General features: G+C 27.9%; 1 protein-coding gene across 1 annotated transcript in view; it reads left to right on the forward strand.

Annotated features, from left to right (window-relative positions):
- Window positions 1-25,669, forward strand: part of Rab3-GAP (Rab3 GTPase activating protein) — a 38,313-nt gene extending 12,644 nt beyond the window's left edge. Inside the window, exons 11-32 of the mRNA XM_043053008.3 lie at window positions 537-626; window positions 708-847; window positions 1,720-1,850; window positions 3,134-3,192; window positions 3,306-3,446; window positions 3,608-3,684; window positions 4,043-4,104; window positions 5,660-5,750; window positions 5,841-5,995; window positions 6,865-7,129; window positions 8,776-8,873; window positions 9,039-9,141; window positions 9,292-9,669; window positions 10,481-10,639; window positions 13,207-13,380; window positions 14,670-14,740; window positions 15,522-15,557; window positions 15,845-15,919; window positions 16,004-16,228; window positions 17,690-18,016; window positions 20,981-21,133; window positions 23,493-25,669. Of these exons, the coding sequence (XP_042908942.2) occupies window positions 537-626; window positions 708-847; window positions 1,720-1,850; window positions 3,134-3,192; window positions 3,306-3,446; window positions 3,608-3,684; window positions 4,043-4,104; window positions 5,660-5,750; window positions 5,841-5,995; window positions 6,865-7,129; window positions 8,776-8,873; window positions 9,039-9,141; window positions 9,292-9,669; window positions 10,481-10,639; window positions 13,207-13,380; window positions 14,670-14,740; window positions 15,522-15,557; window positions 15,845-15,919; window positions 16,004-16,228; window positions 17,690-18,016; window positions 20,981-21,133; window positions 23,493-23,657 (3,175 nt within the window). The 3' untranslated portion in view covers window positions 23,658-25,669. The remainder of the gene's footprint in view (window positions 1-536; window positions 627-707; window positions 848-1,719; window positions 1,851-3,133; window positions 3,193-3,305; window positions 3,447-3,607; window positions 3,685-4,042; window positions 4,105-5,659; window positions 5,751-5,840; window positions 5,996-6,864; window positions 7,130-8,775; window positions 8,874-9,038; window positions 9,142-9,291; window positions 9,670-10,480; window positions 10,640-13,206; window positions 13,381-14,669; window positions 14,741-15,521; window positions 15,558-15,844; window positions 15,920-16,003; window positions 16,229-17,689; window positions 18,017-20,980; window positions 21,134-23,492) is intronic.
- The last annotated feature ends 1,492 nt before the right edge of the window (window positions 25,670-27,161 follow it).

The following is a 27,161-nucleotide window of genomic DNA, read 5'->3' on the forward strand; positions in this document are numbered from 1 at the left end:
AATTTTAAATTCTTTCAGACCAAATGTTTAAATTGTATTTTCAAAATTTTCTAGCCGTTCAAGATAGCAAACAAAAATCTTTTGAAAAAGGCAAAATAAAGATAAAAGAAAAAATTCTTTCGTTGACCTGGAACTGGGTCACGTTCTTAAAATGCCCAGCAAAAAAAATATCTGTTTTTCTCACATGGATCCCTGAAGCGGAAAGAACTGGAGGAAGACCTAAGCTTACTTTACAAAGTATTATTTTTAAACGAGTTAAAGATCCTAAGGATTTCTGGATAGGCACAGGCCAGGTCTGTTGCTGAGAACAGGATTAGATGGAGAGATATTAAGGTCTTATGTGCCTGAACACACTTATTGAAGAAAGTATTAATTCTAACACATTTATTTGTCACATTGAAAATAAGAATGAATGATTAAGAAAGTATTAAAAAATGATTAAGAAAGTATTATTCTCTAACAGTTTTCATTACATCGGGCAAAGCTTGCAGGTTTTATTTTTAAAATTAAAATTATTAATTCTTTTTTGTTTGCAGTGGTTTTGTTGGTGGACTTATGGGTTTCAATCAAGCAAAGGAACAAAAGTCTCAACCTAAGATTGAACCAGCTACTATCCTACCTTTAAGGTTTGTATCCTGTATATCTATGAAAAAGATATATTTGTTTTAGCTTCTATGATGCCAATTTTTCTCATTTGTTTTTGGTAGATTTGGCCTGTATGACAAAAGAAGACAGGGTACCTCAATATCATTATCCCCAAATAAATGTTTAGCCGCAATGAACGATGCCTTTGGAAGAATAGTTTTGTTTGATATCTTCAAAGGAGTTGCTGTTCGCATGTGGAAAGGTCTGAATAATTTTTCTACGTATTTCTAATAAAAAATTTACAAATGCACTTCTATACACTCAGGGGTCTGTTTAGAAGAAATTTGGGTTCGTTAACGGACCCTTCACAAAATATTTTAACTTAAAAACGAACCCTTCGCAAAATGATTTTTATTTTAATCGGACCCTTTATTTGTTTATCTTCATTATTGTTTTGTTAATCGAATAAACCCTTCCCAAGAGGAAAAAAAGTAAGGATGGAGGATGTAAACGAATTAAGTTTTGCCTTCGGCAGACGCTTCTTCCATTATTCGTCCGAAATTAATATTCTGCATTCAGCAGTATAGGCTAAATACCAAATGTTGTATCTCTAATTTAGAAACAGCAATTGCTGTTTATTTTTGAAATTTTTTTAAAATTATAATTTTACAGTGTTATGTATAATTTTGTATCTATATTTGCAATTTAAAATCTCCTTAAAAAAGTTTTTTCCAATAACAGTACCCTATTTGCATAAATTCATAAAAGCAGGACCCTGGTTGAAAGAGTGTGACTTAACGTTTATTTTATTATCACAAATTACGAGTAATTTTTTCCCAATCCTTTCACAAAATGTCTGAACAGACCCCTGATACATATTTTGATGAGTTTCTATAGTATCTATTAATTTTGATTTTAAAGAAAATATTTATTTGTGAAAGTTTTCTCAAAATTAATGACAGTGTCTAGTTTTTGTCTGTTTTGTTTTGAATTTTCTGGACAGCACTTAATCTTTCTTTGTATTCAGGAAACTGATAATTTTGTTGGGATATTTTCTTGTTTAAATTTTGATTGCTCTTTTGTTTTTCAAAATTAAAAAGCATTTGTTATCTTAAATTTAAAATTTCTTTTTAGGTTACAGAGATGCACAGTGTGGATGGGTGGAAGTTGAGGACAGTGTAACCAAAGATATGAAGGATACTGAAAAGAAACCTAGGCGTGTTTTATTTTTAGTAATCTATGCTCCAAGAAGAGGAATATTAGAAGTTAGTGTGTAACTATTAAGATTGCAAATAAATTTCTGATTGTGTGGAAGAAATTTAAAAAATAGTAGCAGAATTTTAAAAGATGTTTGACATTGTGAATCTGTAGAATAAAATTTATCCAACAAACTATTGTAGCACTTAATTATGTGAGAGTGTTAATGTACTGTGCACAAAATAAAAAACGGAGTACTTTAATGGTAAATTAAATCTTAATGACTCAAGTACCTATTTGACCTTAAGTATGCTAATTAATTTGGGTAGATTAAATTTTAAGCTGCAAAATCAGATATAAAATATACTTTAATTGAATAAAAGTGCTTTTTCTTACTTATTTTGATTCTTGTATCTGCCAAATATGGGGAGGAGGCAGCAATCCAAAAAATTCACTCTCATTAGGTTACTCAAGAGAGCGATTGAAAATTTTAATTCTTTAATGCTAATTTGCCCTTTTGTTTATGTTCCCATATTTCTGAGACTGTTTAAGCAAATAAAAAAATGGACATTGTTAAGTTGTTAAGCATATTTAACTAATAAAACCTTTCAAAATAGATCTTTTTTACTATCATAAATGGTTTTTAATTCTGAGAAATAAAAATTTTTACATAATTTTTAGCTATACTATTTTAAATAACAAAATACAAAATGACCAAACAGTATCTGAATAATAAGAATTGAAAAGCTGTAATTTTAAAATCTCATGAACTTTTAAACTTCTTTCAAAATTTTGTATTTACTCGTGTAAAATTGCATAATTTACAAATGATATTAAAAAAAAAAATTCTTATAATTCAAAATTCTTTCTAGTATTATTAAACTGAAAAATGAAAATATTCTTAATTGATTTTTTCTTCACCATTCCTTGTTGCATTTGAGTAAATATAACTGCTTTTAATGAAAGGAATAATCTCAAGGAACTATAGTGGAAAAATATACTTGATAATAGAGGTAGTAAGAAACTCAGAACTACTTAATGCTCTGAGTTTCTTACTAACTCCTCTGTTGCACTTTGAAATGCATCCTGTGCTGATTTGCCTCTCTTGGCTAAGGCAGTTTTTCTTGTTTGGTATTTCACCTTTATTTTATTTTCCCTATTTTCATTGGCAATTTTTTATTTTTTTTTTTTTAAATCTGTTGTTTTTATCATTTCTAGTAAGTCTTAAAAATGGGATCTTATTTTTAAGAACTCAAATCATGTCAATTTTTTCCACCTTTTATGATTTTTAAAGTAAATTAAGTTTCTACATCATCATTTTTAAATTATTATTTTTTTCTTCTATGTTTAGGTGTGGTGTACTCAACAAGGTCCCCGAGTTGCTGCTTTTAACGTTGGTAAATCTGGACGGTAAATATCTTTCATTTTACTTTCTCTTATTAGCTATTTAGCTCTGCACTTTCATTGATTTTCATAAATTTTTTTTATTTATTTAAATAGTCTGTTTTAATATTTTTTTAAAGATTATTTTGTCCTGGATATGCTATAGTGGGTGGAAATTTCATGAACTCCCAACTTACTAAGAGTAACCCTTGCTCTTGTTATTTCTTGGATGTAGATGGGGTAATTAGGAAAATAATTGTGCCTTTCCATTTAGTTTTAAGGTATGTTGTTTTGCAACTATGTTTTCCTATATCTAATGTAATTTTATTACTATTCTGTCTTTTTAAATGTTCAACTACACAAAGAATATCTGTATAATTCTTGCTATGATTTCACTTGTGCATGTGTGAAAAATATTGGTAATTTTCTTTAACAATTTTAGTGAGAAAAACAGTCGGCGTGCTCGTGACTTGCATTTACTTAGGGAAGTTAAACTAACTCTCAAAAATAATGCTAAAGGTAAGATCAATAAAAACATTTCAGTGGTATTGTATTTAACATATCTAAAGGTTTTAAACTTCAATTTCTATTATATTTTCTAATTATTAATAGCTTTACAAAAATACAAGAGAGATATTAGAAAAGCATTTAACGTTAAAGAAAGACACTTAAAACATTATGCACTTAAAGCATGGCTTGCTTATACAAACTCACTGCTTTGCAGTTTTACATTGCTGTCCTCATAATGCTGTTGCCAAAATATGTATCATAAATATAATTTTCAGTGATATTCGATTGTCTCATTTCAGAAACTATTGAGTTGCACTAAGTTATGAGTTATTGTCTTTGTGTATTTATTTATTTTATTTGCTTGTAGGAAAAGCCTTTGAGATTATTAAAATATTGAGAGATATGAGGACATCTTGCACTAGAATTCAGGTAAAATAAACCTATTTGAAATATATTTTTTCTAATTATAAATATTAGTGAGCAATATTTTGAACATTATTGTCAGTTCCTGATCGTCTAATTTTCCATTTTGGTATTCGAAATTGACTGATCATATTTAATATCATTCAATTTAACATTGTTGTTTTTTTCCTTATGATTTTTTTAAAGTCTATTGTTGATACTGACACCTACACTTTGAAAGATAAAATTAAATGTTGTATCAACTAAACTAAGTTTTTCAGAAAGGTTCTGACAATAATTGTTTGTTGGCGTTCATTATTTAACTTAGTGTTCCATTTGTAACCCAGTATTGTATACTTTATGGGTCAATTAAAAATTCACAAATTTTAATTTAAAAATTGTTTTTTTTTTCTATCAAAATTATTTTCTTCCAAAACTTTAGGACACCTGGTATGACTAACATAGTATTTTTTTGAAATTCATTAACTGAAAGCAGTACTGAAAGGTGAAAGCAACAAAACATTTAGTAATCAAAAATTTAACCAATTTTATTCATTGCTCTTAAAAATAAAATTTTTTTTTAAAAATTCTGCACAAATTCTACCAGATGTTTAAAAACATTCAACATATGATTTTTTTCAGACAATGTCTAATTAATGACACAATTTTTTTTAATGTAACTAACTGGATTGTTACTTTTGAAACGATTTCAAATTTTACATAGGTGGGAGATTTTAATTAGTAAAATCAAGGAATACTTGGGATGAGTTCATCTAACTACCAATTATATATTTTTTTTATATTTAAGAGTCTAGGGTAAAAAATATTTTATTTCCAAACTTTTCTAAGTTAGACATTTAAAAAAGAAAATGTTTTTTTAAAATTTTATTGAAAATTTAATGATTATTGATATTCTGATTATTTTCATTTGTTATTTAATATAATTGTAATTTGCTTTTTAATTGGATTACTTTTTAATTGGATTGCTATTCTTTTTTTTAAAATTATCATAAACAAATATATAACTGAAATAAAATATGAATTTATTATTTTTTGTAATTATTATGATTTATTAGAATTTTAAAGCAATTGTTCTATCTATTTTAACTTAAAAAAATTTGCACTGTGCCCAAACATATCTACCAGCATATAATCTCAATGCTTTAAATGGTAGACCCTAAATATACTAATTATTTATATTGTACTGATGATATTTTAAATTAACAAATAAGGCATAAAAATGTCTGAAAAAACAATTTTTTAAGACACAAAAAATTCAGAGTAACTGCAATCTGAAAAAAACGTGGTTTCAGTAGTTAGTGGGAAGTTTAAAGCTATTTTGACTTGTTGCCTATTGTGTCACTAAAAAAAGTTTTTTTTTAATTTTTTTATTTTTTTTGCAATGTGAATTCTTATCTTTCAGTGTTTGCTAGAAACCAGTAGAGCTAAAGATAAAAAATCTTATATTGTTTTTTAAACACTTTTTATAAATACTTATAAATATATTAGTTTTAGCTTCAAAACTATATCTTTCATGTGAGCATTTATAATTTAAATATATATATTTAATAATTTACTGTAGGCTCTTCAAAATATTTTAAGCAATAGGCATTCATCTGTAGAATTGGTCGATGAAGTAGTTTCTGCTCTGTTGAGTCATTTGAAAAAACTAGGTAAGACACATTTCTCCTTGTTACATATATAATTATTAACTTAAATTATTATTTTTAAAATATTATAAATGAAAAATACTTTACCCATAGATCCACTTCAGATGGATCATGAAGCCAAGCTTCTCCAGCAATGCTGTGTACGAGCTTTACAGTTATCAAAACTATATGCAAATGTAAATGAAATAAATATAAAATCTTCTTCAACTGCGACTACCTCTCCTGCTGAAACATCTGTAGACATTCAGGTTCGTTTTGTTTCCTATTTTTCATTATATGCTCAAGTGTGTTTTTTGAAGCTCTTTTACCAAGAAAAACAATAATAATAATAAAAAAGTCACTGACATTCAAATGCCTTACTCTCGAGTTAAAGTTTTAATTTTAAATTATATAAACCATCTTGCTGAAAGATAGGACTTAACTTAATGGACAAGTATTTTAAATCTTTAAAAAAAATACCTTTTAAACTTAAAATAGAAAAATAATTTTTAACCCTTTTAAAAAAAATTTAAATTTGGCTCTATATTTTTTTTCAAAAATGAAAATACTAAAATAATTATATCAAATATTCCATGTTTATATGAGTCTAAACAATGCATATAGAGAGTAATATTTCAAATATTAAAAAATTAGATCAAAACTATCTTTCATCGTCTTAAAAGTTAACCTTAGGTATGGTGTATCTTGATCTTAGCATTTTGAGCCATTTTCATAATTAGCATAGAAAATACTGACTGAAGATGAACAAAACATAACCCACCAGTCAGGAATGAGCCACGTCACAGCATTAAGGCACTGAGGTGTATTTGTGAAGAAACAGGGCTTTATGTCTGACATTGGCTTTAAACTTATTTAGCTTCAGATCAATAAGTACCATCATGTCTGGGAACTAAAGGCAGCTAGTGCGTAATGCTGATCACCTGCCACCATTATGCTGTAATCATAAAATTGTGGAGCCTTAAAGTCCATGACCTCCTTGGCCAAACAACCATCTGTTTCTGGAGTGCTGTTTTAACAGTCATGAATTATTGTTGCAATCATTGTAGTTGATTTATTTAATTTTATTATTTATTATTTTTTTTATTGAATTGTAATATCTGTAATATTTTCCCCCTAGATGTATTCCAGTAGTCTGTGTATTTCGGAAACTGAAGTTGGCCGAATACTTTCCCTCGTAACACTTCACCAGAACGTAGTTCCTGTCTTGAAAAGACAAGTACGATTTACTGATGATAGTGCCACTGAAATGTCTTTCTCGGATTTTATGAGCTGTTTTGTTGTTCATGATACTCATCTTATTAAATCAGGCTCGGACCTTCTTTTACAGAATCTGCCCGTTGATTTAGTTCCCAGCATTTCTTGTAAACAAATAGAATCATTAGGTGAGAAAAAAATGCTTTACTTGATAGTTTTGTGCTACCATTTTTTTTTAATGTACAAGGATAATTCAGAATTTACTGTTTTATCCTACATTTTATATTAAAACTGAATTTCAGGCAGAAAAATATATAGAGTTCTAATTTTGAATTTTTTTATGTGTTTTCAAAAATTGCTTGCAATTTTATTTATTGTATATCACGGGGCATTAGTCGATCACCAATTTTTAATTATGAGATCACAAATTTCTGGTATGTTTGGTGCATAAGTCGATCACTGAAAAAAAAAAGAAAACAGTTATTAAAATATCTAAAATAGGAAAACATAAAAAAATTATTAAGTCTACAAACTTTTAAAGTTAGTAATATTTACCATTATTCTGTCTAGACATGATACATCTACCCTGAAATAAAATGTGTTATGACGTATGCCCATTGTATTAGATATTAGTAAATGTATTAGATATTAGGCAAAATGTAAACACAAAGGTAATTGCAAAATCTTTTAAAAAGTGTGGTATTCTAAATTCTTTTGGGATATAAGGGGAAGATTATTATTTTTTTTGGGGGGGGGGTTCAGCAGATAGGGTGATTATTATTATTTTGAGGGAGTTATTGTGAAACAGAAAGAAGTATTTGATCCAAGGGAATGTTATTTTTGCCATTTATATATTGTGTTCTGTTTTTAAAGATCACTTTATTATTCTTAGGATATACAATTTTGTTAGTACATTTGGATTGAAGGCAACAAGTACCATTCCAGTATTTTTTTCTTTGTTCTAATTTGAAACATTTTCCTTTACTATTAGGAGGTATGCTGTTCTCATATGTGTGGGTATTGCAAGTAGTTAAATTTTATTCAAACAAAATAGAATTCATGCTATGAAACTTTTTTTTCTTCTCTTTTTAAAGGCTTTCCTAACTTACCAAGCTCGGCAAGCTAGTAGCTTAAGAAATCTAATCGCAATAAAAATGCTCATTTTTGGCCTAATTCATATTTTTAACAATAATCCTTTGAAAACATAAATTTATCAACTGTTAATTTTATTTATCAAAATAAGGGTAATTTTGGTAAATAAAATTACGTAGTTTAAATGTTTATAAACAGTCAATATGGAACAGTCAATATGGCTCATGGTCCAATAATATAGTAAAAATTCCTTTAGTTTCATTTCAAAGCTTCACTTGAAATAAAAAGCAGCATATGATATAGTGATTCTAAATAATTGAGTAATTCTAAATAAATTCACTTTTTTTAAAATTTAAGAACCATAATTTTATAAAATATCAAATATTTAAACTTTTAGGGATTTGTCCTCTATATTTTATGAATTTTGACAGAAATGATAACTGTAAATATTGCAATTTTGTAAATAATACACCAGCAAAAAAACTGATAATGACACTGTGTTTATAGTGAAGTCCACTTTTTTAACTGGTCTTGAGAACATTAATACTGTAGTTATCTACAAATACAAAAAAAAAAGTTATTCCATCATTTATTAAACAGTTGTTTGCTTTGCTCTAAAAAAAGGTTACAAAAATTCAAAAGAATAACATTAGCAAAAGCTCATATTTTTATCAGAGTTATGAACCTATAAAAATTAGTCAATTTCCATACCCTAAATTTTTCTATTTTCTTTTAACTGTAGGTGGGTTTATATTTCATAGCTCAATTCATGTTGGATCATATTTTAGTACACTACAAGTTGCTCTTAAGGAGAGTGGAATTCTTCCAGAAAAATTGCTGGTATGTTTTATTCTAAAACACAAATGTTTTTTAAAATAGACACTGAGCATTTTTAAAGTTTAATTGTTTTTAAAACTTCATTCATGACACTTAATTTTTGTTTTCTTCTGTGATTTTTCCACAAAAAAAAATATTCCTAATTGATTGTTAAATCCTTATTTTTAGATTCTTTTATTAAAGCATTGGGTATCTGATGCAGGGTTCTGCTCTAGTGCCGATAAATGGATTAACTTGCAACAAGTAATGAAACATATCAGCACCTTGAGTGGTATGTAAAGCTTTCTTTGCTCTGATTGATTAGACTTATTAGCCATTATGGTTATCTACTGAAGTGTTTTGGACAGAATTGTTAAAATTTATCCAAAATACCCAGAACGTTTCCATCTCAGATTCTAATTCTTTCTATGTATTATTTCAGATCCAAAGTTTGTTAGCTCAAATTCCGAACATGTATCACCTTGGTGGTCATCTGTTCGAGAAGCCTTGCATAAAGCTACTGGTAATGTTGCTGCTTACATTGGTGCGGTAGTTGCACGTTCTGTATCTATCATTATGGCAGCCTCTTTTAATGTTGAGCTCAAAAAAAGTGAGAAAAAGAATCCTGACCAGGATCATGAAGAGAGCGGAGAAAGTGACTGGGAATCAGTTTCGTTGGATTTGGAGCATTGGAATTTGTTAGTTAAACAACTGGAGGATATCTTAATGTTGAACATTCTACTGAAAAGTCAACCTAATGGAAAAAGTATAGTCAAGGATACTAATATATCCATTGAGACTATTCTCAATGGAGGCCAAGGTATTGTTACATACTAAGTAATACAGTCATTTGTTGGTGATAATTAAGTTGTAATATGACCAGTGGTTTAATAATTATTATATTCATGAGTGTATTTATTAATTTTCCTTGCTAGGCATTTAACTCCAATTTTATGGCACTTTAATTTTTAACCCCCCTCCCATTCAAGCTGAGACCGGTTTGCGGAATAGTTTTGTTTTTAAAAAGCTGGGAAACAGCACCAACGCCACATGGATAGCCTTTCCCCTCAACCAGAGGTAGATTCATCCGCAGCCTATAAGCAGAGACTTTTTATGGCACATTCGCAAATGTTGGGCCGACAAGAGAAGTTGTTAGTTTGGTTTATTCATTTACCAGTTAAAGATTAGTTCATTTTATTTTTTATTACTTACTGTAAACTAAATCTAATTAGCTTAAACACTCGCTTCATATTAGAACTGAGAGGATGTAATTGTAATAATTGTTCTGTAATGCTTAATTGTAACAATTGATTTGTAATGTTGTAATTCTTTTGTAAATCTTTGCTATACAAGAATTGAATATTAATTTGTGATTCACAATGTTTATACTTCATTGATTTAATTTTGACTATTATGAGATTATTAAAATACTGTTACATAATTCTTATATTAATTAATATTCTAAAACTATTACGAGTGTGATCCTGGAACACCTTATGTATTTTCTTTTTAAAAAAAAGGTTATCAAAAGGATACAGTCAACTTCATTGATTTGAAATATAACAAACCTGAAATAATTAAACTGTGAAAAATAGTATGCTATGTTTTTATAGTTGATGTATTTTTTTCAGGGTCTGTAACTGACTTGATTGCAGTTTGGGCAGTATCTGTTGGAATAGAACCTGATACTTTATCTTCTTTTCTTTCTATTGATGATACAGATGAAGGACCAGTGTTGCAAAAATTTCTTGATGACAAATCTGATTCCAGATCTTTAAACATAGTTAAAGGTGAAGTTTTTATATTTCATATCTTAACATATATGTTCTGTTCTCAAGGTAATTGCTTTTTGATCTAATAGCCAGATTTTTGTGTACTAACATGTAATCTTAGTCTAACCTAAAATATGCTTATTAATTTGTGTAGACAATATTTTAAATTATATTCACAGAGAAAAAAGCATTCTTTCTCTAAATGGCCAAACGTACCTTTTTCTTCCATTCTTAATCCTCAAAATGTGGAGGTAACCAAGATCTGGAAATTAGGGCTATAATACTCTAGTTACTAGAGCAATTGCAAGTTTAAGCTCCTTAGTGTTAATTTCACTTCTTGCTTATTTCATCATATTTTTGAAAGGATTTAAGTAAATTAAAAAAATTTTGTGTACAAATGTAAATACTCGTTTATACTTGTTCATATGCCATGTAAAAATATTATTATAGAATTATTTATTATTATTTCAATTTATTAATTGCAAAACCAACATCCAAAATTTGAACAGAAGCTGTTGAATAGTTATTAAGAAATAAAAATTTGAAAGTATAACTTTTTAGAAATTTTATTACTCAGATATGATTTAGCCAATTTTGTTCAAATTTTCTATTTTTGTATTTAAAATCTTATAGTTTAAAATGAAGTAAACATTCTTACAATTTGTTCCTTCAATTTAATGCATATAATCCTTATAATTTAAAAGTTTTTCACTAATGTTAAAGTTTTAAAAAAAATATTACAAGCAACTATTTTTTACATGAATATGTCTTTTGATTAATGAGTGTGCAATTTTGTGCAATTTTTTTTCTTCTGTTTAATATTTTCAGAGATGTAGTGAAATATGTAAAAGAGTGAAATTAACAAGCCTAAAACTTTTAATCTTTTTCCTGAATAGACTATTGGAACCATATTTTCTAGATAGCAAATCTTCTGTATGTTTTGAAGGTTGACCCCAAATGTGCTGAGAAAAAAGTATGACTATGCTGAGAAAGTACATTTTTGTATCTGATTTTGAAATTTAAAATATTGCCTGACCAAATTATTTAGCATATTCAACCATTAAGATTGTATCTTATTATGTTCAGGGTATCTGCATACCTGGAAAGTCATGAAAAATCATGAATTTCGGTATTGAACAAAATTTGTCTTGAAATGTCATGATTTTAACTATTTTTTTTAAAAGAATCATGAAAAGTCATGAATTTAGGTCGCCGAAAAATCTAATTTTTAAAATAGAATTTACCTACATCCCCCCAATTTCACGGTGTTCCAAATATCTGAATTTGTAACAAAATCCCCCACTAACAGTCATATTTGATTAAAATATAAAGTGCTTTTATCCTGTTCTTTAAAAATTATTGTGTTCTTTCAAAAAAGGAAAGAAAAAAACATAATTTCTAGAACAAATTATCTTTTAAACTTCTGTAATTTCAGAATTTTTGTTATTTTTTATTTTATTTTATTTTATCAATTTAAAATTCTAGCTGAAGCAAGCCAGTCATTGGCGAATTTTTTATTTCGAAATGAGAACAGAAAAATCAGGAGTATTTCTTTCCTTTCCGATGTAGTATCTTTAGAATGTAATTCTGCAGAAAAAAGAAGAAAATTATTTGCTGTTGTATTTTTTCAGCTATTTTATTGTTTTAACTCTTTCTTTACTCTGATTTTTAAATTTAAAATCTGTAAATATGAAAATATGGAATATAACAGTTTTGGTTATACCTCTCATTTCAATTAATGTTATTATAATACTTTTTTAAATTTAATGTTGTGTTTTTGTCGGAAAAAATAGTAACTTCGTTAAGTCATGAAAAATTCTTGGAATTAGTCATGGAAAGTCATGAATTTGAAAATCTAAAATGTAGCAGATACGATGTACGTAAAAATCAAGTCATATAAACGTGAATATGTTTTGGTAGTTTTGTATGTAGTGGTTTGTCAAATGACCTTCAATATTATAGTTTTGCCCTCATTCAATTACGAAAAATTTCATTAAAATCTATTCATAACTTTCAGTGAAATTTGTGTCAAGGTTTCAAATTCCCCTTCGATAGATTTTGTGATGAGGAAGGGGGGGGAATCTAAGATGGATGGTTTTCAATCTGTTTAACTACTCTATTAAAACAACATATGCCGACCGGCCTGTGTAGGGGGCAGGGAACTGTCCTTGCATCAGGGTCCTGGGTTCGAATCCCGTACAAGGCATGGATGTTTCTTTCTCTCTCTCCATGTTCTATGTCCTTTCGACTTTGTGTGTGAATGTAACCCGCCCTATAAACTGGTTGTGGTTGTATGAATGGTGTGGCAGAAGTCGAATTCCTGGCCATAGATGGCGCCACTGAAAAACAGGAACGATCGCACCTAAATTGCCCACTGCCTAAATTGGCATACGACAAAAAAAAAAAAAAAAAATTATACAACATTTGAAAACTCAAGACATTTATTTTAAACCCTGCATATTATAGTTTTTGTTTTCCAATTTATTTATTGTAATATTTCTGTAATACATTATTATTTCTGTAGTGCATTATTTGTATTCTCCACTTAATTATTCATAATTTATTTGTTATTTTTGGAATTGCAGGTCTTTTGAAGGAAGTAAAGAGAAAGTTTCCTAATAGTTTAAACCACGATGCCTTGTTAGCTAATTGTGGTTGGGAGCATTTAATGCAATGGAGTAAAAACAAAGATCACACTTGTCATTTGGATAAAACTCTTGGCTGCTTGAATTTAGTAAAAAGTTCTGTTATTAAGAATGGTAGGTGAATTTTTTATTTTTAGAAATTACAGAAGTTTCTCTGATTATTATTTATGTAATTTATTTGTTTTAGATTACTTTTAAAAATAAAGCAATATATTTTCAATGATTTAGATTATAAATTTTGTTAAAAATTTTATTAAAAAAAAAAATTCTTGATGAAATCTAAAGTGATGTAAAGAAAGATGAAGTGTTATAATATAGGTAGTTATTTATTTAAATCAGTACATAATAATGATACTGAAAAGTTATTGAGCTGGAATATACAAAATAAATTGAACGATTGATGTTTTTCTACAGGTTTGTTTTAATAAAACATTTTAATTTCTATATAAATTGAAATGCAAATAGGTTTAGTTATATTAAGTAAATAGATGTGGTTTTAATTATATATATATTCTGTTTTGTTAGAGAGTAAAAATTTTCCTTTTATTTATACATATTTCTTTTTTAATCAGTATAAAATGTTTAATACTATTTTATTTTATCAATAAGTTTTTCACTAAGGATAATAGATACAACAACAGTGAAATTTATTAATTAAATAAGTTTTGTCTCTTATAAATTAATTTCTGCAGATGATACATATAAATTAAATTGTATTCATGTATTAGAAAGTTAAAATTCTTTTTCTTAAATATTTGTCTTAAATATTTATTCTTAAATATTATTAAATATTTATATTATTATTTAAAAATTTTTTTTCTTGTTTGAAATGTTAAAAAGTAAAGTATTGGAAAATTATTCTTTTTATACATTGAAGTACAAGTTTTTTTATACATTAAATTTATTGAATAAATTTTAAATAAGTTTTTATTTTTAACCACGGATGTAATCACCTTTATTATTAACAGCCTTTTGGTATCTTGTGTGCAAATTTTGAATGTCTCTTCCATGAAAATAATTTTTTTCTAAATGAAATATCTAGAGATTGCATTTGAATATCAACCAATTTAAAAAAAATTTATTACCTTTGGCACCATTTAGAATTGCTAGATAAGGGGATAAATGACAAACAACAAGTATTGAAATGCACTGTAACATCACTTTTTTGTTTCTTTATTACAAATTCTGGGTTAAATACAATGATGTTATTGAATATCTTATTATTATTATTTCCTTTGTAATTTAAAACACAAAGATTAGTTTTGTTTATTTTTAATATGTTCGAAGAAAAAGTTAAAAGTTAAAAAGCAATCTCATGTTACTTGAAGTAGAAGACATCTTTATTTCTTGCTAAATTGTTTTTTTCTCTCCCCATTATAGTAAAAATGTATATTTATTTCTAGGCTTTTCATCAATGATGTGGAAAACATTCATTTTAAAAACCTTTGAAGCTCTTGCACATCTTATGGAAAAAGTATCTGCCTTACTACTATACATTTCTTTTTTTTCTATTTTATTGATATAGCTAATATGTTTTTTTTTAATTAACGTATGTATAGTTCTTCTCTTAATTGCATAGGGTGCGTAGCGTGCATAAAGGTGCTTATTTTTGATTTTCGTTTTTTAAAAGCTCTTAAAGGTGCTTTTTTCATTGGATGTTTTTAAAAAGTGCTTAATTTTCATTTTTTTAAAATGAAATATTTCCTTTACCATGTTGATTTTCGCTACGAATTATGCAAAGAGTCACAGTTCACATTGTTCAATTCAACGTTTTCAGTATTAATTCAAACCCAATCACTTTACTTCGGCGTATTGTCAGTCTGTAGTGTTTGAAAACGCTATTCATTTTACGTGACTCAAAATTTCATATTTTTTGACAGTTGTCAAAAACAATGCCAAAAGGTTTTTTTTTCCCACGTGACGGTTAAAACAAGATAAAACTGTCGATTGCCAAAAACTTTCTAACCTTGCCTAATTATGATATTTTTTTTAAAGTACTTAAAAATATTTTTTCAGTGCTTGAAAAGTGTTTAAAAGATGAGTATTTTTTGTTGAATAATTTGGCTAAGCACCCTGAGTGCAGTAGGTTTTTCAGTATTTTCTTTTATGATGATCACATTTATTTTGTAAATTAGTCTGGAATATTGCAAATTAAACTGTTTGTTATGTTTTTAAGTTCTTTATTAGAAAATTTAATTGATAAATAATTTTGGAGACTAAGAAAGTAAATGAGCTATTTTTCTTCTTTTTTTTAGGTTGGCAAAACTCCTAAAGAAAGACTCTGTAGAAAAGTTAGTAAAATTTTATTTCATTTTGTATGTTTCAATGTTAATTTACATAATATTATGTTATAATTTTTCAAGAAATAAATTTTTAATTATTAACACTGTTTTTTTTTTAAATTAATTTTTCCTTCATTTCTAATGATCACAATGGTTGTTGATAAAATCAAAAGAGACACACCCTAATTATTTTTTATTTTTGATCTTTATATTATTGGTTATTTTTACAAACATACATTGTAGGATATAATTTTTTTCAGTGCATAGAGCATTTGTTGAAAAATTTTATATTTCAGGATTTAGAAATGGCTGACAATCATCTGGAAGATTTCTTAGAATTTTGTTGCCAATTGTTAAACATTATATTAGAGGTATATATGTTGGATTTTTTTTAATATTTTAGATTTGAATAAAAATTGATGAGAAAATTCCCTAATTTTCAAATTTTACTTTAGACTAATATTCCTGCTGAAGTTGAAGAAAAACCTAACTTAGGTGTAGAAATATTTTGGCAGGGGCATGAAAGTACAGGCCATGTACCACTAATTACTATGGCCTTGAATCAAAAAGCTCCAAGTAATCAACAAGTTTATTTACATTTGATGGTGTCTACTGTTCTTCATTTAATTGTGACTTTTCAATTGAAAAACGTTAAACCATTAAGCCTTTTTAGCAACTCGGTAAGAACCTTTTTTAGACTTAAATTCAAAATTGTTTTTGTTTTATAAATAACATTTTGATTTATAATTTTTTTCCTTGTTTTTAAAAAATTTTCTTTTTAATTACATTTATTTTTTGATAGTTCTAATTACTTTAAATTAATTGGTAATGCTTTACCAACTTGCAACTGTGATTTGTTTTTGAGGCAAAAAAAAGATGGTTGTCTTCTCTTATGTTAAAAGCATAATGACTAGAAACTATATGTGAGATAAAAATGTTCTTCCAGATGATTTTAAAAATCAATTAAAAAAAAATTGTAGGAGATTGAAGCATTTTGTTTTCTGCTGCATGCTTTTGGAACCACTTGTTTACTCTCATCGAATTTCAAAATTTGTAACGAAGTTCATCAACAGATTGCACTGTTAACTGAGAAAAACCTAATTAACAGATGCTTGTGCAAATTTTCGGCTGGAATATCTAACATAACACAGATAACATATATCGATTTTTGTTGAATAATATTTTTTTTAAGTATTAATAACTTTTACAATTCAATGGTACTGATTTTGCTACCCTTAAGTTTTTTTTTTTTTTTTACTTCCATTGATTAAAATTTAATGTGTCTACAAATTATAAACAGTTTGGTCGATTTCTTTGCTTGAATAAAATACAATGAAAATTTGATTTAGTAATTATAATTTTGGGTATAAATGTGTTGAAAATTCTTGTTAAAAATCACAATATATGTATTTTAAGCTTCATTCATAAACACTATAGCACTGATTTTTAAAGTTTTTGCTTGTATTAATTATCTTATTGGTGGAAAGATAGTATTTTAGAATCTCATTCTTAGCTTAGCCACAAAAAATTTGCCATTACAATTTCATAAAAAAAAAGAAAAGAAAAGGGAAATTGTTTTTGCAAGTGTACTTAAATATACAGTTATTAAAATTTTATCGACGGTACTGAGAGGCCCTTAGCTCCGCTTTTATGCATTTGAATGAAACTTCAAATATATGTTATTTAGAATATATCTTAAAAAATATATTTCAATCAGAAAAAAAAATAGTGTTACAATTTTGTCAATTAATGGTTTTGTACTGCAATAGCAATTGTTTGAGTAAATATAATATTCTGTGATTCTTAGATATTTTAACTTGTAACTTTGTTACATTACCATTTATTGGCAAATATTCAAATTATATTTTTCTAACAAAAATCTCCGCTACATGATCTACATAGCATGTATTTAAGGTTACAGTCATTCTGTTTAGTAGAACTACAAGTCTCTGAGTGCCATCCTAAGTTTAATTTTTACCCTTATAGTGATGAAATAAAATTTGTGTTAGTCAGATTTATATTAGTGGGGAATTCAAATATTTTTTTTTAGAAAAATTTGATGCTAAATTTAGGGTACTTACTTAAAAGTCATTAAAAATGTCAAGTGCAGACTATTAAAATTTCTAATTTTATTTATTTAGGTTAAAAAGTATTTCTTCAGAGAACTTAGTTACCATGCTCAAGAGGAAACTGGGAAAATTGATTCTACATTGCAAACTAATAGAACGCAGTTTTTATTGAGAGCAACATCAGCTGTTGTTCAAGGTTTATCTGAAAATGTACCTGAATCTTCTAATGCTAACGAAATCACTGTAGCTGCTATCAACCCTGCTGCTTCATCTGCTGCTAGTAAAAGATTTAACTGTATACTTGAATTGGCAAATGGCTGGGATTTAGATTTAGATGAAGTAAGGCGTCATTATGTGTGCGAATTGTATTCAGGAGGACATGATTACTTGGCTCAAGAAGTAAGTGCTTCTTTCTTTCTGCCTTTTACCTAATCCACTCAATATAATATTATGTAAGTAGTTACCATACTTTAAGATGTATAAGTATTTTGCGACTTTTTTAGTGCTTAAAAATTCGAGTTGGGTGTTTACTTATACTGTGGTCAACCCCTTAACTGTGAGTACTTTTTTAGCCCCTAAGGATTTATGGTTGCAAGTTGACTTATGACGTGGTCAATCCCTCAACTATTTCAAAGATCTTTTTCTCTTGAAACAATCTCAAACATTTTCCTCATCTGTAAGATAAATACAAAGACTTGAAATGTAATACAATCATAATTTTTATATAACAAGGTCATCATAGCACCTATTATAGCAAATATTTATCTTTTTAGAAGCAAGCGTACGTTATTTGACTTGGTTTGAAATGTCTCAATTGCATTAAAATACAGTATCATCAAAATTTGTCTGTCAATAAGCGTTGTTGTGTGTAGCAGTAAAATTAAAAAAGTGATGGAATTTCATTTTTTTTATTCTCAATTTAACTATGCACTTTGTTTACTGCCACAATACATTAACACCATCAAGGATATGTTTTTGAATAGAAAATCTTTTCAATGTTCTTTTTTAAAAGCAATAAGAAAATGTCTTTGTTTTTAATTTTTTTTTGGATTAATAATAGCATTTTGTTGGATGCCATTTCATGCCTATTTATATGTATGTTTATAATTGATACAATGGCTAACTTCTCCATTTTGAAGTTTAAATTTGAGGTAGGACTTATACTGTGAAAAATGTCTTGTGATATTGTCTTTGGATAGTCAAATTTATGTCTCATTGCAGATTTTAATTTATGGAATAATAAAGTCTTTACTAAGTCTAATCTTTAAAAATTTAGATTTTTCACAATAGTTATAAAATAATTTTCTTTTCAGATTTTGCAAATTTGAAAAAAAGATTTATAAATAAAAATCAGTTTCATTTTAACTGGCACTTAGTTTAGATGTTTTTACATTTGTCTCCTTTTTAATAGTAATGGCTAAAAAGATAAAACATATTGATGAAGCAGAAGGTTTCTTACTAATCCAAGTTTATTGATTTGTGAAAGAGTTTACAGATAAGTCATAAAACAACACTATTTTCCAAAACTGAAAAAATAGTTATCAACACTGATTTCAAAAGCTTTTAGATTTGGTATAATTGACTAGTTACCATTTATCCTGCAAAAATTAATAGGCATTCAACAGGTGAAGAAGCTGGGTTGTAAGTTGCTTTGCTCAAAAGGAAAAAAATTGTTTCATAAACATTGTTCATTTTCATTAACATTCCATTACTTAAGTAGTGATCAGATTAAGATGAGACCATAAATTTTGCTGATCTGCTGCGATTTACAATAGTGTATCCAGCAATTTTGATTTCAAGCTTAATTGCTGCCATAATGATTCTGTAAGAAAGGGACCTTAATATATAGTTTTAGAATCTTTGAGAAAATGAACATGAAAGTCTGTTTGATTGTGTGAGAAAACAGGGAAGTTAAAAAAAGATTTTTAAAAAATGGCTTGAAGTTTCAACTGGCAATCAAGCAGGTTTTGATATATTGATTTTCCATGTTATATGTAATCTCAATAATGATTTGAGAGATTTGTTTTGTGTTTTGCTTAAATATTACTTTGTATTCCCCAATGTAAATATTTTTTGACAATAATTCGAAAAATATAGATTTAGGGCAATAATTGATGAACCAATGAACATCATGTCTCACTAGGCAGGGTCTAGACCAGGGGTTGCCAAACTTTTTTGATCATCGACCCCTACATAATTTTTCGAAATCTCCATCGACCCCCATAAAAGTAATTTTCTGTTAATTAAAATAAAACTCTATTAGATACTGTGTTTGTACCTTTATTTTATGATTTTGAACATTTATTAAAGTAATAGTACATAGTGTAACAATAGTTTTATGAAAAATAAATTAATGTCGAAATATAAATACCTTAATATTTATGAAATAATAAGTAATTATAAGTAAATAGAAATAATAAGTAAAGCAACTACGGATTTATTGCTTCTTAATCAATGACATGGGTGTGCCTGGTGTTTTTTTTTTTTTTTGCAAAGTTCATTATATTGGGTTCAAAATTGGTCAATTTTAATCTTAAATTCCCTCGAAACTCCACATTTAATTTATTTCTGTTCTTAGTTAAGATTGAATTTACGTGACTGAAACCGGCTTCAACCGTATAGGAACTTAGAAATGCTATCATAAATGGCTGAGCTATTTCGTAAAGTCTTACATATTTTTGCATTATATTTATATTTGTCCAAAATTTGCTTATTGCTAAATTTTAAAAAAGCGTATTTGCTTCAAATCCCCATAATAATTCAGCAAGCTCATCTTGCAGGTTGATGCCCACGTTTTCAATTTGAGCAGAAAATGACACAATAATCCAATCAGGGATGTCAATGTTTTCCAAATCAACAAAACGCAGTTTAAAATCGTCTCTCAATTTTTGAAGATTACCTGCATATATTTCCAAGTCTTCTTCTTTTATTTCTAATTGTCAAATATCTGAAAAATACTGATAATCCTTCGACCAATCGATCCTTCCGGTTCGGATCGACCCCCAGGCTCAGATCGACCCCCGCTTATGTTAAATAGACCCCTGGGGGTCTATATAGACCACTTTGGCGACCTCTGGTCTAGACCTAATTGTATGTATTTTGACCCTGTGAAGGGTTCGTTACTGAAAAAAAAACTCTTAAAAAGGATTTAAGTGATTGCTTTCAAACGTCTATGAAGCTAGTGTGACTAGCAGACTGTGAGTAATTACTTCTTACTTTTAAAGTGAAAAACAAAAAAATATGAACTTCTCCCATGAATATTTATTAATCTGGGGTTAATTATCGATTTTGTATTGTTCAACTTTTCTGTTACATGTTTTCTTTTAGAGTGCTTTTAAAAGATATACTTTATTTTTTCCATAGGTACAAACCCCTGTGAATGATAAATCAGTATTAGCTTCTCAACTTCTTCTTTTAGCAGGACAAAGAGTTAATAAACTTATCTTTGAAAGTGGAGATCCTGCTAGAAGCCTGGGTTGTATGACTCCAGATGTAACGACATTCTTAAAGAAATTGGTAAGTTTGTTTAAATGTAGAGTATTTCTAAAAAAAAAAAAAAAACACTTTTTTCCCCTAGCATTGATTTTTTTCTGAACTGTTTGTTCTTTAAATTCCTTTAATATTCATTTTTCACTTAGTTCCTCTGGTAGAATATTAATTTATTCACCATTTTCAGTTTATTTACCAAAGTAATAACTTAGTGGATAATTAGATTGATTCAAAATTGTGAATAAATAACTACTTTATTTAATATAAAATCAACAAATTTATAGAAAAGTATGAAATAATAAGTGAAGCACTTATCACCTCTTCATGCCCTTTCTAAAAGCTTTACCAAATAACTAACTTTATTGCTAAATTTGACAACTTTTAGAGATTAAAATTTCATTCTTGCTTGATGTACTTAATTGGAATAAACACTTTTACTGAATAATAGTAAGATATAAATCAATGTTCACCAACTTCTTTTATTTAAATTCACTGGAAGCTGCATTTTTCATAGGTTTTATTAGCAGCTTGAGAACCTAAACTACAGATATTATTTGCATTATTAATATTTATTAAAAGAATAATCATATAGCAGTATGATTCATTAGTTTTAAAAAGTACTAAAAGGAGAAAAAAATCGCATATGTTTAAAATTTTTAATTACAAGAAACAAAATTTTCTACAAGAGCATCAATCTCTCATATATATACCACACCAATGTATATAATGAATAAAAGAATAATAGAAATCATATTTCTTTTATCCTCTGCTGTGTGCTGTTAGTTAAAAAAGTTTATATAACTCCATAAAATAACTATAGAATATTTAAGAATTAATTATAGAATATATAGAATATTATGAAGTTGTAATGAAATTTTCTGCAGTTTTCAAAGATGTATAACCTATTAACTGTATATCCATTAACTGCAGTTTTAGAGAATAAAAAGATATGTAAACTAGGTTAAAAAAGAAGAAATTATAAAAAACAGGTTGCAACAAAAATGTCAAGTGACACATACTAATGAGTGTACATTTTTCAAGGACTATGTTTTTTCTTTAATTTTCATCCTTAAAATTAAATCAAGAAGCTATCAGACAGCAGTGCGACATGGAATTCCTGGCCTGTTTTGCATCCTCTCGGCAGTCTTTCTGTAGATGGCAGTAAAGTGAGGGTTGCATGAACAGCAAGCATGCTGGAAGCAGTGATTTGCCATTTGGTTTCCAGGGTAGTAGGATGAACTGGTCAATATGTTGATCATATATGAAGCTGCAAACCTTAACTGGCATGCCCATTGTTGGTTGAACTAGGAATGGTACCTACACAGACATTCTCTCCATCACATAACCTTCAAAAGTGTCAACAGATGGTTATGTGAGATTGGTTGTTTAATGAGAGCTACAATAAATCGAGAACAAAGGACGAGGACATTTGGCAATGAGAAGATAATCTAAGCACAAGTACTCTAGAATGTGGTCTATTCTCACTGCACTGCCTAGAGGATATTTGCAGCAAACCAAATGAGAGCATACCTTCATCAATTGGTACAATTAGTACAATCATCACTGACCGAAAATTATCCACTCCAGAGGGCATTTGCTACACGGTTCTTGCAACAGAGTGCTGCATCCTTTTTGTTTATTGAAGGAGCCTTCAATCAACAAAACACCTATGAGTGAACCCCCCATGTACAGCTGAACAGCATTTCTTGGTCAGTGTTTAGGCTGGCATTCTAGGAGACTGCCTCATTGAACCGTACCTTCTGCTCAGTCATTTAGAACAGTCGGACATGCATCTTCCTGCAACAAGTCTTGCCCGAACTTCATGGCACAATGGTTGTTAGACTGTGGTAGGCCTGCTCTGTGTGGCACCAACAGGACATTCCATGAATGATATCTGCCGATACCTCAATGTAACCTTTGGAAAGTGGTGGATAGGTCCTGCTAGCCTGGGTCATTGGCCTACCAGATTACTGTAACAAGTATGCATGGAACATTTCTGGGGTCAAATGAAAAGTGATACAAGACCCTTGTTGATTCAGTTAAAAGACCTCATGGCTCAAGTGTCTGTAGCTGCCAGGAATCTTCCAGAACAGCAGCAATGCTGTCAAGCCTGCCTGATGACTTCTGGTCACAATTTCAAACATCTTCTGTTGTACAACTGTTCAATAAAATGTTTTCTGTCCCATTGTGTTCTCTCAACTATGGCAATTTGATTCGGATTAGTCTCTATTCCCCCTCCTATAGGTCTGATAGTGAAACAACCTTTATAACTTACTAAAATCAATGCTTGTCATGATATAGAACTTGTATTTTTTACTTAAATCATAGTAGTTCATATTGTTAAATTTTGAATGATCTTTTCTATAATTTCAATATTTTCTTTTAGGGTGATATTACTTTACGATGCAACAATGTGCCTCTAAATCTGACTGCAACACTTATTGATCAAGTCTTGGTCCATTTACCAGAAAATAACCGTGAGCAAAAGCTGGCAATTGCCTTGAAAGATGCTGTTCATGATTTATCAAAAATACATTCTAACCCATCATGATTATAATCGAACATATTTATTTATTAAATGCCTTCATGTAAATAATCTATTCCTATTCTATATTTAGACTAATTTAAAGGAATCGACTATTTAATTTTTTTATTCCTTTTGTAGGTGTTAATTGTTAGAGTTTATATGTATTTTAAATTGTTTTTAATATGATAGCAACAAGTTTTCTATCAATATATATTTATTTCTATTTTTCATTTCAAACTTATACTGTGTCAGCTCTTTTATACTTAGTCATACAGGTAGGCTTGCAAATAATTAAATGTAAGCTATTGAGTAAATACAAATTGCAGTTTTTTATAATGTTAAAATAGATGATGTAAAAAATATCAAGTTTGTACAACGATAAATATTTTATTTCAATGTCTCAGTGTGCAATGTAAATATAGGAAATTTGTTAAATTATTGTAATACATTCTTTAATTTTTTATTAAAAATATCTTTGCCAAAATATTTTAAATGATATATTAGTTAATGATTGAAAGCTTATAAAAAATATTTTTTAGAATATTTTCTTATTAAATGATATAAAATTCTTTATGTAACTTTTGTTGTTTAAAACATAAAAAATTCTGTTGTAAATATATATATAAAAGAACCAATTATGGAACCATCGTTCAAGATATCTTAATTTTTTTTTACACTAAGCAATACCTTCTAAAATTATTAAAAAAAACATTATGAATAACTTTAGTTTACATAATAGGGTTAGTAAACTATTTTTTTAAACCTTAAAGTTTCCATTTGTTTATTGAATTTCTATTTGATATAAGATTTTAAATATAGCATAGTGTATATATATATATAGTCTTAAATGTTGCCAATCCTGTATACTTGATTTATAAAGATTTTTTTTTAAATTCAGTTATTATCCTGTTTAAAATGTACATTTTTTTTTATTTCGGCATCTCGGTGTATCTTGTAAATATAAAAAACATAGTTAAATTGTTATATTAAATGGGGTTAATTCTATTACCTAATTCAACTTTCTGGTGTGGAATTCCCTGATTTCGTTACAAATATTTTATGTGTACCTAGTTACTTACTTTTAAAAAGGCTGTTAGACTGGGATACATTTTACTGAAGAGAGCCAAAGAAAAAAAAAGACCCAATATATTCAGTTTTTATATCAATTAACAATGAGGTAATTATTCTTTAGTGTAATAAAAACTAAATCAATAATATGTTCTGAATTAATAAAAATTTGAAGTTTTGAATAAATTAAAATTATGGCAAGCTTTAAATTTTCTCTGTAGAAAAACTTATACTTTTTTACTGTATTTAAATCCCTAAATTACATTTTTAAAAGAAATGATGAACAATTTAAATCTGAACATCATAAATCAGTATTTTGACATTTTAGAATATGGCTGTTTTTTTTAAATAAATTATTTTGAAAAACAATGATCTTTCTATTCTTAGTTTTTTCCACTTTTCAGTTGGTAGGCCTAGGACCAAACACATGGACCATTTAAAGACCACAGATTATGTGGCCTTATGTTAAACCAATAATAATAATTTTTTTAAAAAAACTGAAGAAATTATATAAGCTGCTTCACAAATTTTTCGAAAGATCTTGTTAAATTCGAAATTAATTTGTTATAAAAAGATAATATATTTTGAAAAATTGAAAGATTTTTTTCAAATAGATTCACAGAATCTGTCCAATATTCTATGCCAATTTCATTTTTATGTGGTTTTTGTGCATCACTTCACAAAACTGTTTAATTTTTTTTTCTTCGGGTAAAGGTTGCTTGAATGTTGTTTATATGTAAATATCCTTTAAGATTCTTACAAGGAATATGTTGTGATATTGAATGAACTGAAGTTAGAATGTAAATGTAAAAGCATCTTTATGTATTCAATACTTTTGTACATGATATTTTTAATTAATTTTATTAGTAATATTTATGGAATTACGAAAGTAGACTAAGTTGTGATACATAGTGTGCTTTAATGTGTGTGTGGCTTTAAAGATAAAATAAATTATTTTTGAAAGTAAAGGTATTTTGTTATGAAATATCATTTTTTACATAAACACTGATAGAACAAATTATTTTTATTAATCAAAATCGTTAATAATGGGAATCGATATATTGGATGTTCATTTTTAAACTACTGTTTATGATCATTATAAAGTATTGAGAGTTTTATAACTTTTAAAAATCGAAGTATATAAATATTTAGTTTCATTCCATTGCACATTTTCCTTATTGAAACTAACTTGGAAATTTGCATTTTTAAGTAAACCAATTTTTCTGGTAAGCTAAGATCCCTTACGTAATTGAAAGAAATACTTTACATTTCTAACCGCTGTATTTTTGTAAAATCTTATGTTCTAAAATAGGGGTGCACAACCTTTTTGAATGAAGGGCCACATGCACAGCAGGTTGGGCCACACGCATATTTAGTCATATCGGTGGCAAATATATTTTTTTATATAAACGTTGCAGTGGAAAAGCATCGCAATAATTCTAAAAAAATAAAAGAGAAAAAAAAAATGCTTACATTTACGATTAAATTAGCGAGAATAAAGATCGCAAATAAGTAATTATTTAAATCCGTGATTTAAAATTCGTATGTAGAAATAAATATCAGAATTTTTGAACCCACGTGGGAATGCATCGCTAAAACTGCCGAAAAAATGATTGAAAAATGACTTGGATTACTATGAAATTGGCAAAAACAAAGCGCGTCAAAAAGTAAGTATTTAATTGTGGGATTTGATACTCACAAGTCAATAATATCGTAGTAAAAATACGAGATCTTCAAAATCACGTGGAAAAACGTAGCAAAGATTTTAAAAAAAGAAGGAAAAAAAATCATTCAGATTTACGATGAAATTAGCACAAAGCACGACAAAAAGTAATCAATTAAATGCGTGATTCATAATTCACGAATTGTAATATCGTATTGAATATATTGGAATTTTAAAAACCACGTGGCAATTGGTAGTTATAAATTCCAAAAAACGATCGAAACGTCACTTGGATTTACGATGAAGTCGGTAAAAATAAAGCGAGTCGAAAAGTGATTTCTCAAATTTCGAAATTCGCGCATCGTAAATACTGGGATGCGGAATTTTGTAGCAATAACTGAAAGTGTTGACTGAAAAATTGGGCAGCACATCAGCAGTCGGTGGGCCTCATATGGGCCACAGGTTGTGCTCACCTATTTTAAAACAATTAGAGTATTAGCATATGTAGCTAACATGTTTACTGCTGCCTAGAGACGCTTCTTCAGGGTTATTTTTCTTAAGATCTGGGAATTTCTCTTTTCAAATGAAAAGTTCAGTTTTCCTCTCTCTCAGTATGGAACGTATGTATTCCTTGTGTGTTCCTTAGTGTTTAATAATTGTTGTCCATTGTCTTGATAGCAATAATGAAACTGTTATATATATATTATTGCTTAATATGTATTATGTTATATATGTTGTTAGAAGAAAATCTCCTGCCTATTTATCGGATGCTTATCAAGTGTTATATAGATATAGCT

This window comes from Parasteatoda tepidariorum, chromosome 3 (assembly GCF_982258835.1).
Source record: "Parasteatoda tepidariorum strain Cologne lab strain chromosome 3, Ptep-v5.0, whole genome shotgun sequence".
Taxonomy (NCBI): domain Eukaryota; kingdom Metazoa; phylum Arthropoda; class Arachnida; order Araneae; family Theridiidae; genus Parasteatoda; species Parasteatoda tepidariorum.